At 40.4% G+C, this 11293-nt stretch overlaps 1 protein-coding gene across 15 annotated transcripts in view; it reads right to left on the bottom strand.

Moving 5' to 3' along the window:
* Positions 1 to 4068: 4068 nt before the first annotated feature.
* LOC106587004 (far upstream element-binding protein 3) overlaps positions 4069 to 11293 on the bottom strand; it is a 105905-nt gene continuing 98680 nt past the window's right edge. For 10 of the 15 annotated variants that reach the window (XM_082969302.1, XM_082969305.1, XM_082969300.1 and 7 more), the window contains 3 exons: positions 6822 to 7172; positions 6580 to 6701; positions 5657 to 6175 (listed from right to left, as the gene is read on the bottom strand). In XM_082969302.1, the coding sequence (XP_082825428.1) occupies positions 6101 to 6175; positions 6580 to 6701; positions 6822 to 7172 (548 nt within the window). In that variant the 3' untranslated portion in view covers positions 5657 to 6100. The other 5 variants (XM_014174789.3, XM_014174793.3, XM_014174794.3 and 2 more) reach the window with 5 other exon arrangements.

Here is an 11293-nt window from a genome sequence, read left to right as displayed (position 1 = left end):
AGATTCTGTATGGTGCAAATTAACAGGGTTTTAAGTCATGGTGACATTCCAGCTTCTCTGCAATCTCAGACTGGCCTCAGACCAGGATAAGACAAACATGGCCATGTAGTCATGGAGCGTAGAGCTGAGGATATCCAAAGTGTAATGAATAAAATAGTACACCTAAACAGGTGTCGTGGGGGGTCTCCAATAGATTCAAATTTAAAAGGCAAAAAATAGAATACAAGTAAAAAACCTATAATCCTTTAAATTCTGCTTGGCATGCATCATTCTAAGAAACAAGAGAGGTGAAGGCTAAAGTCAAAACCTGGCAGTATTAGTATTGGTACCTAGTTCATAAGGCTAGATTATGCATTCAACTCCAGGCTCCTAATTAAGGGCCAGAAAGTGACCTAAACTAAGCTAGGTTCCCTGGTTTTAAAGAGAGAGAAGAAAGTCAGTAGAAGAAACCACAATCCTTAAGGACTAGAGTTGAACACCTTTGGTCTAAATGTCTGGTCTGCAGCCTGCCTCGGCAGACAAACAGTTTGAACATCTCAACCAAGAGGAACAATTGCACTGTGGTCAGTACAGAAATGCTACACAAGAGGTTCAAACTAGTGCTGCCATCAAACTCCTCAGACACAGTTTTATATTGGGCCCACTCACCTGTAAAGCAGGTTGCATTGAAGGAATGTAGAGACAACTGGGAAAGGATGACTGGCAGTTATGAGGAGGCTGTGAACTAAAACATTGCTGTCGAGTCAGGTGCTGGAATTCATCAGATTCTATTTCTGATGGTACTGACCTCGTCCCCAGGTGTGAATAACTGGCACCTAGAGCCTGGTAACAATGTGCTACAAAGAGAGACTTGAAAGGGGTGCGGTTAAAATTTTGTCTGGAGAGGGAGTGAGCCTGCTACAGATGGTGAAAATTGGCAATCAATCAAAATAAATGTTCTATAACACTGACCACATAATTTTTGGGAAGCCCAATTGATTCTGAGTTTGGGCATATAGTTTAAATGTTAGAACAATTTTTAAGATGCGTACTATCCAATTTTGCAAACTCACTTCCTTGTAAAAATCAGTTGCGCTGCTCGTGCCTTGAAGTCCACAATGAAAGCGAGGGAGGGGTTCTAAGGGTTGCACTAGATGGTGATGGACTGTGAGATCAGCCAATTAAAACTGGTGGTTGTTTTCGCCGCTCCTGCCAAGTCCCGTTCTGAGGCGGTGTGAAACCAGACGTCTCGACAGAGACTGGTGGGCGAGACTATGATGGCACAAATATCACCTCCATACTGGAACCATAAGCTCTTGATTCCAGCATCAACAGATTCTATGACAATAATAACAGAACACAATTTGTCTTACATCAAATAGTGCAACTTCCATCTGCACTGAGGGACTCAAGTTCTGTAGCCACTGGATGTGTACCTGTGGATGTATTTCAAGGCCTACCTTCAAACTCAGTGACTCTTTGCTTGACACCATGGGAAAATCAAAAGAAATCAGCCAAGATATCAGAAAAAATGGTTCATCCTTGGGAGCAATTTACAAACGCCTGAAGGTACCACGTTCATCTGTACAAACAATAGTATGCAAGTATAAACACCATGGGACCACGCAGCAGTCATACCGCTCAGGAAGGAGACACATTCTGTCTCCTAGAGATTAACGTACTTTGGTGTGAAAAGTGCAAATCAATCCCAGAACAACAGCAAAGGACTTTGTGAAGATTCTGGAGGAAACAGGTACAAAAGTATCTAACCACAGTAAAACAAGTCCCATATCGACATAACCTGAAAGGCCACGCAGCAAGGAAGAAGCAACTGTTCAAAAACCGCCTGTCACGTCCTGACCAGTAATAGGGGTTATTTTGTTATTGTAGTTTGGTCAGGACGTGGCAGAGGGTATTTGTTTTATGTGGTTCGAGGTGGTTGTGTGTTTGATTTATTTTTCCGGGTTTTGGGCACTGGTCTATGTTAATGTATTTCTATGTTTAGTCTAGTTCTTTGTATTTCTTTGTTTAGTTAATTGGGGATTGGACTCTCAATTGGAGGCAGGTGTTTTCTAGTTGCCTCTGATTGAGGGTCCTATATATAGGTATGTGTTTGTTTTAGTGTTTTGTGGGAGATTGTGCTAGGTATAGCTTTGTTGCCTTACCGGCCTGTTATTAGTCGTTGTGTTTTTGTTGTGTACGTGTTTGTTTTGGTTCACCTTCTTTGTCCATTCAATAAAAGAAGATGAGTGCACATTTCCCCGCTGCGTCTTGGTCCACTTTAACCTACGACAACCGTGACACCGCCATAAAAAGCCAGACTACGTTTTGCAACTGCACATGGGGACAAAGATCGTACTTTTTGGAGAAATGTCCTCTGGGCTGATGAAACAAAAATAGAACTGTTTGGCCATAATGACCATCGTTATGTTTGGAGGAAAAAGGGGGAGGCTTGCAAGCCAAAGAACACCATCCCAACCGTGAAGCACGGGAGTGGCAGCATCATGTTGTGGGGGTGCTTTGCTGCAAGAGGGACTGTTGACTTCACAAAATAGATGGCATCATGGGGAACGAAAATTATGTGGATATATTGAAGCAACATCTCAAGACATCAGTCAGGAAGTTAAAGCTTGGTCGCAAATGGGTCTTCCAAATGGACAATGACCCCAAGCATACTTCCAAAGCTGTGGCAAAATTGCATAAGGACAACAAAGTCAAGGTATTGAAGTGGCCATCACAAAGCCCTGACCTCAATCCTATAGAAAATGTGTGGGCAGAACTGAAAAAGCGTGTGGGAGCAAGGAGGCCTACAAACCTGACTCAGTTACACCAGCTCTGTCATGAGGAATGGGCCAAAATTCACTCTACTTATTGTGGGACGCTTGTGGAAGGCTACCCGAAACGTTTAACCCAATTTAAACAATTTGAAGGCAATGCTACCAAATACTAATTGAGTGTATGTAAACTTCTGACCCACTAGGAATGTGATGAAAGAAATAAAAGCTTAAATAAATCATTCTCTCTACTATTCTTCTGACATTTCACATTCTTAAAATAAAAGTGGTGATCCTAACTGACCTAAAACAGAAATGTTTTACTTGAATTAAATGTCAGGAATTGTGAAAAACTGAGTTGAAATGTAATTGGCTAAAGTGTATGTAAACTTCCGACTTCAAGTGTATTTTATCTTCTTTAGGTCGAGTTCCACTCTGAACACTATGACCAAAACACTAAAGACTAAATGGCTCTCCTCCAGCAACAGTTAAATCTTTAATCTAGGGTCAGCTACCTCAGGGGCACACAAAAATAAATGCAGGCTCATCTTTATTTACAATTCCACTTAAGAATATGTTTCCTTTGCTAATACAGCGGCTTTTATTACTTCTGGCAATCCTTGCCTTCACACACTACTCAATTAGGGGACACCTTGAGGTCATTATGGAATAATTACTCATTTGTTATTGATGACAAATGTGCTTTTGGCATGGGAACCACTGTCTATTAGTGCAGTGCAAGTGCAGTAATTCCCATGCCGACATCCCATGTAGTGGATCCGCTTGGCTTCCTGTCTCCAACTTTTAAAATGCCCATTTAGCACTCCCATTCTGATCATCAATTTAAAGCAGAGGTCATCTGATGTGTAATTACTGGAAGACTTTAAGGGGTTGACGTCATCGACAGCATCCCAAATGGCACCCTATTTCCTATATAGTGCACTACTTTGAAAAAGAATGTTGTGCACTATGTAAGGAATAAGATGCCATTTGGGACACAGCCTTCCTCTTTTCGAAACATATGACCATCTGGGGCTAGGGCTTGATGGCAACAGTCATAAAGGATTATGCCGCAAGTCGACAGACTTCTACAACTTTGTTTGCTAATGTGTTTTACTGCATAAGTGAGGGGATGGGGGCATGTATTTCACTAATGGACTAAATTAAGAATGACAGACCAGAAAAGACATTACACTTATGGTATTTTTATCTGGCAGAAAACTAGTTATTACATTTGCTGTCCACATGCAATCATCATTTGTCCTTCCATAGCTGGAAAAAATCAAATATGATCAGATTAAATTCATACTCAATCTTGAGAGAGGAGATTTAATTGAAGCATGGTATACAGCAACAAAGAACACTGTTAGGGAGATTGACAAATCATTATACAGATAAACTTTTTAACAGTACAAAAATAAAGATTCTATATTTTCACCACAAAAGCAATTGTGGCAAATTACTGAGTCAAACAACTAAGAAAGCATAGAAATAAACAAGTGAGAATATATATTGCCTCTATTCATGTTTATGGCATATACAAGGTATCTAAATCACACTGTATGCTACAGAAAGATGAACTTGTTAGTCCAGTGATATGGCTCTTTGGGTAACTGCAGTTAAACTAATTTGCCATTGAAAAGGCAGCACACATCTAAAAACAGGAATGTGCATTACAATAGCCCAAATGGTATCAACTGCCCTAGAAACAAACAAATTACTTGACTTTTAAATACAAGGTTATCTGTGCATATGAGAAAAATGTCAACAAAAATCATAGGTTAAAGTATGTCTTGTCATCAGAAAAAATTGTAGGGAGTAATCATGTAACGAATCATAGCATATGTTCTTGCTTACACAAAAACAATTATGTTAGCGAGAAACAAAGTGTACTGGTTGGGATACTGTGGAAGCTAGGTGCTTCAAAAATATAAATAAATCACACTTACATTTGCCATACAAAAACAAATATTTTGAACAGGTAGAATGAAAGCGGCTTAGCAGTCTTGAGCACAGAAGACATGCTGGGTTTATATTTGCACTTGGTGAGAGATGCAACATCAAATTTCAAAACAACATTTACCATATTAGCAGTGAATACATAAAATTGGGAGAGCATCCGTGTGAATATTACAATAACAATCCTTATTCAACAAATATACTTAAATACCCATGTACATGAGGATACATACATAAGATGAAATCAAACTCATAATATCCCAGCTCTCTAAAATATAATTTTGATAAGCATTTATTACACTTAGGCTTAAAACTAGGATGTCTAATGTAGGAATAATAACTAATTTATCAGCATATTTGTCTCAAAACCGAAATTAGATATCGCACCTTCCTGAACAGAAAACAAAACAATGACACAGAAGAAATACATGATTAAATAAGAAATGACAGATACCATAGCAGGAATTTAGTTCGAAATTAAAACTTTTTTCCAACATTCAAACATTACATTTCAATCTCTCAAAATTAAAAATGTTCTACGTAAAAACACAAATCAAAAAGCAAACGCATGCTTAAAACATTATCGTTCACAAAAACAAAACTGTCATTATACTCAAGCCTCAAGACTGCTAAGCCAATACCATTTTATTGCAAAAACTAGACAAAATAGATTATACTACATCTTGTTCAAAGACACGGCGATACATTTAAAGAAAGAAGAAAAAAAAGTATACTGAAGACGAGTGTATCCCAAAATTGCCAAGTAAAATATCAGTTTTTAGGTTTAGTTATTCTACAGCGAATGCATTACAAAAAGGAAAGGTACGCCGCAAAGTGTTGAAAATATACTTTAGAAACCTCAATAGTACTGTTAGTAGTTATCTTTTTGTCTCAATGATTCCAAAGTCTTAATTAGATGGGTGTCCACTCTAATGCTCCTGGAAGATATTTTAAAAAGGAAAATGTTATGTAGTTTACCATGTACGCAACAGCACATCCCAATACACACAGGCATGTAAACTTTTCAAAACTTGCCAGTAATAGTTTTAACATACACTGAGTGAACAAAACATTACAAACAGCTGTGATCCCTTATTGATGTCACTTGTTAAATCCACATCAATCAGTGTAGATGAAGGGGAAGAGAAAGATTAAATAAGGATTTTAAAGCCTTGATACAATGAGACATTTACTGTGTATGTGTGCCATTCAGAGGGTGAATGTGCAAGACAAAATATTGAAGTGCCTTTGAATGGGGTATGGTAGTATGTGTCAAGAACTTCAATGCTGCTGGGTTTTTCACGCTTAACAGTTTCCCGTGTGAATCAATAACGGTCCACCACCCAAAGGACATCAAGCCAACTTGACAACTGTGGGAAGTATTGTAGTCAACATGGGCCAGCATCCCTGTGGAACACTTTCGACACCTTGTAGAGTCCATGCCTCGACGAATTGAGGCTGTTCTGAGGGCAAAATGGAGGAGGGGGTGCAACTCAATGTTAGGAAGGTGTTCTTAATGATTTGTACACTCAGTGTATATAAAGAGAGAGTGCTGTTTAGCGGCAGAGCTGTTCATAGGCAGAGCAGGCACTTTTAAGAGGCAGAGAGAGCTGTGTTGAGGCAGAAAGAGAGCTGTTTGAAGGCAGAGAGAGAGCTGTTTAGAAGCAGAAACAGAGCTGATTAGAGACTTAAGTTTAGAGGCAGAGTGGTTTAGAGGAAGAGTTGTTTAGAGGCAGAGACAGAGCTGTTTAGAGACAGAGAGCTGTTTAGAGTCATATTGAAGAAAACCTAATTAGTGGAAGAAACCATTGTTTAGAGAGCTGTTTAGAGCCATTGTTAGTATAAGTTTGGCAGTGTTGTACATTACCTGAAGACCTGGGCCCTGGGTTGCCTGTGCACCCGGCCAGTGGTACACTCCCTGCTGCCTGTAATATTCTGCCATAGCTGCACTGTGTTCTGGGAGTGAGCTCTGCTGCTGAGATGTCTGACCTTTTGGGGCACAAGCGTATAGATAGACATTGCAAGAAAACAGCATCAAATAACGCTATCACAATTGAAATTGCAATCTTGAATATGTCTAAAGACAACTGACAAAATGAATGAGACTACTCTGTTTCTTATAATAATCCTCCCATGCTTTGCTGTAGTCATGGACAATACTCTGAGCTTGGGTCTTTTGGCCTGCAAACACAGAATGGGCCATTACACAACGGTGGACATAGAGAATCATAATCATTGCGTTATCTGTAATGTCTACTACTGGAGATACACTGCGCCAAATGCCGAACCTCAAGCTTTGCTGCAGTTGCACAAAATGTATGGCAAAAATATTGCAATTGTTCGAAAAGTCATGTGGGTATGACAGGGTTTTTACTGTCTCAGAGCACTTGCCTAGCTTTTTATAATACTGCTCCCAAGCTGTAGAGTAGTCTACCTGGCCTGCCTGGGATCCATTGTGACCTGTACCCAAATAAAAGAACATTGCATTAAATATAGAACAAATACCAGTGTATTTCAAATGGACTCTAACTTTTTTTTCTTGCTATACAGCCTTTTGCCCAAACCTATCAGAAGTAATTTGCTTTGGGAATAATAAGAACATTTAAATGAAACGGTTGCCTAACTAAAAGCCTTTCCGGCAATTTTCGGACAATTTTTACGTGTTATTTGTTGGACATTTATGTTTCCCCAACATCGTTGGTTCAAACCATGGTAGACTCCCCTTTCAATTGGCTTAGAAGTAAAATAGAATAGTGGATGAAAGCTAATGTGTACCTTCTACACCTGGTTCATTGTAGGGCTGCATGATTAATCCAATTTACATTGAAATAGCGATATTGACACGTGCAATATACATATCGCAAGAGGCGGCGAAATTATCAAATGCCACACAGCCGCGTGCAACGTCTGTTATTATACTTTACTCGTTGTTACTTAGGATTTTTTAGATGCTTGAGCAGCAATGTCCCACAACTACTTCACCAATTACTGAGCACCCCGAGATGATCAAATACTCAGAGGACACCGTTATCCCGGACACATCAAACTCTGACAATCGGCTTGTATGCATTTATGAGTCTTAACTTACATTTGAGAGATATTTGTAAGACAGTGAAATGAGCAAAATGTTGCAGAGTCCATCTTTACATGTCTATTTCATATACAGTGCATTCAAAAAGTATTCAGACACCTTGACTTTTTCCACATTTTGTTACATTACAGCCTTAATAAAAAACAGATTAAAATGTTTCCCCCCCCCCCCCCCCCCATCAATCTACACATAATACACCATAATGACAAAGCAAAAACAGTTTGACATTTTTGCAAATTTATTACAAATTTAAAAAATAATAATATCACATTTACATAAGTACTCAGATTACAGCCTCAATCCTTTTTTGGTATGACGCTACAAGCTTGGCACACACGTATTTAGGGAGTTTCTTACATTCTTCTTTGCAGATCCTCTCAAGCTCTGTCAAGTTGGATGGGGAGCATCGCTGCACATTATTTTCACATCTCTCCAGAGATGATCGATCAGGTTCAAGTCCGGGCTCCGGCTGGGCCCACTCAAGGACATTTAGAGACTTGTCTTGAAGCTACTCCTGCGTTGTCTTGGCTGTGTGCTTAGGGTTGTTGTCCTGCTGGAAGGTGAACCTTCACCCCAGTCTGACGCTCTGAGACCTCTAGAGCAGGTTTTCATCAAGGGTCTCTCAGTACTTTGCTCCGTTCATCTTTCCCTTGAGCCTGACTAGTTTCCCAGTCCTTCCCGCTGAAAAACATCACCACAGCATGATGCTGCCACCACCATGCTTCACCGTAGGGATAGTGCCAGGTTTCCTTCAGACATGACGCTTGGCATTCAGGCCAAAGAGTTCAATCTTAGTTTCATCAGACCAGAGCATCTTGTTTCTCATGGTCTGAGTCCTTTAGGTGCCTTTTGGCAAACTCCAAGCGGGCTGTCATGTGCGTTTAACTGAGGAGGGGCTTCCGTCTGGCCACTCCACCATAAAGGCCTGATTGGTGGAGTGCTACAGAGATGGTTGGCCTTCTGGAAGGTTCTCCAATCTCCACAGAGGAACTCAGGTTCTTGGTCACCTCCCTGACTAAGGCCCTTCTTCCACGGTTGCTCAGTTTGGCCGGGCAACCAGCTCTAGGAAGAGTCTTGGTGGTTCCAAACTTCTTCCATTTAAGAACAAAAGGAGGCCACTGTTCTTGGGAATCTTCAATGCTGCAGAAAGTTTTTGGTACACTTCCCCAGATCTGTGCCTCGACACAATCCTGTCTCGGAGCTCTACGGACAATTCCTTCGACCTCATGGCTTGGTTTTTGCTCTGACATGCACTGTCAACTGTGGGTCATGATATACATAGGGTTATGCCATTCCAAATCATGTCCAATCAATTGAATTTACCATAGGTAGACTCCAATCAAGTTGTAGAAACATCTCAAGGATGATCAACGGAAACAGAACGCACCTAAGCTCAATTTTGAGTCTCCTTGCAAACATTTAAAAAAAACTGTTTTCGCTTTGTCATTAAGGGTGTATTGTGTGTAGATTGATGAGAGAATAATAGTAGAGAGAACGATTTATTTCAGCTTTTATTTCTTTCATCACATTCCCAGTGGGTCAGAAGTTTACATACACTCAATTAGTATTTGGTAGCATTGCCATTAAATTGTTTAACTTGGGTCAAACGTGTTGGGTAGCCTTCCACAACCTTCCCACAAAACGTTTGGTGACTTTTGGCCCATAACTCCTGACAGAGCTGGTGTAACTGAGTCAGGTTTGTAGGCCTCCTTGCTCCCACACGCTTTTTCAGTTCTGCCCACACATTTTCTATAGGATTGGGGTTAGGGCTTTGTGATGGCCACTCCAATACCTTGACTTTGTGGTTCTTAAGCCATTTTGCCACAACTTTGGAAGTATGCTTGGGGTCATTGTCCATTTGGAAGACCCATTTACGACCAAGCTTTAACTTCCTGACTGATGTGTTGCTTCAAAATATCCACATCATTTTCCTTCCTCATAATGCCATCTATTTTGTGAAGTGCACCAGTCCCTCCTTGTAACGGCTGTCGTGAGAGAGAGTAGACCAAGGTGCAGCGGAGTTAGTGTTCATCATTTAATATTTAATAAAGAAAGAACACTATACAAACAAAACAAGAAAACCGACAGCCAAACAGTCCTGTCAGGTGCAAAACACTAACAGAAACAATTACCCACAAAACCCAAAGGAAAAACATGCTCCTTATGTGTGACTCCCAATCAGCAACAACGAACTTCAGCTGTGCCTGATTGGGAGCCACACACGGCCCAAAACAAAGAAATACAAATACAGAAAAAGGAACATAGAACGCCCACCCAATGTAACACCTTGGCCTAACCAAAATAAAGAACAAAAACCACTCTCTATGGCCAGGGCGTTACACTCCTGCAGCAAAGCACCCCCACAACATGATGCTGCCACTCCCGTGCTTCATGGTTGGGATGGTGTTCTTTGGCTTGCAAGCCTCCCCCTTTTTCCTCCAAACATAACGATAATGACAACGTCATTATGGCCAAACAGTTCTATTTTTGTTTCATCAGACATTTCTCCAAAACGTACGATCTTTGTCCCCATGTGCAGTTGCAGACCGTTGTCTGGCTTTTTTATGGTGGTTTTGGAGCAGTGGCTTCTTCCTTTCTGAGCGCCCTTTCATGTTATGTCGATACAGGACTCGTTTTACTGTGGATACAGATACTTTTCACCTGTTTCCTCCAGCTTCTTCACAAGGTCCTTTGCTGTTGTTCTGAGATTGATTTGCACTTTTCACACCAAAGTACGTTCATCTCTAGGAGACAGAACGCGTCTCCTTCCTGAGCGGTATGATGGCTGCGTGGTCCCATGGTGTTTATACTTGCATACTATTGTTTGTACAGATGAACGTGGTACCTTCAGGCGTTTCAAAATTTCTCCCAAAGACGAACCAGACTTGTGGAGGTCTACATTTTTTTTTTTCTGATGTCTTCGCTGATATCTTTTGATTTTCTTATGATGTCAAGCAAAGAGGCATTGAGTTTTAAGGTAGGCCTTGAAATACGTCCACACCTCCAATTGACTCAAATGATGTCAATTAGCCTATCAGAAGCTTCTAAAGCCATGACATCATTTTCTGGAATTTTCTAAGCTGTTTAACATCTCTGGTATCAAAGCGTCCCACCTCGACAACAGCCAGTGAAATTGCAGGGCGCCAAATTCAAACAACAGAAATCCCATAATTAAAATTCCTCAAACATACAAGTATTATACACCATTTCAAAGATAAACTTCTTGTTAATCCAACCATAATGTCCGATTTCAAAAAAGCTTTACGGCGAAAGCACACCATGCGACTATGTTAGGACAGCGCCTAGCCACAAGAAACCATACAGACATTTTCCAGCCAAGGAGAGGACTCACAAAAGTCAGAAATAGCGATTAAATGAATCACTAACCTTTGATGATCTTCATCTGGTGGCACTCCCAGGACTTCATGTTACACAATAAATGTTTGATTTGTTCGATAATGTCCCTCTTTATGTCCAAAAACCTGTTTTG

Source organism: Salmo salar, chromosome 26 (assembly GCF_965601325.2).
Source record: "Salmo salar chromosome 26, fSalSal1, whole genome shotgun sequence".
Classification (NCBI taxonomy): Eukaryota; Metazoa; Chordata; class Actinopteri; order Salmoniformes; family Salmonidae; genus Salmo; species Salmo salar.
The sequence above is the reverse complement of the archived record's forward strand: the minus strand, read 5'-3'. Positions and strand labels throughout refer to the sequence as shown.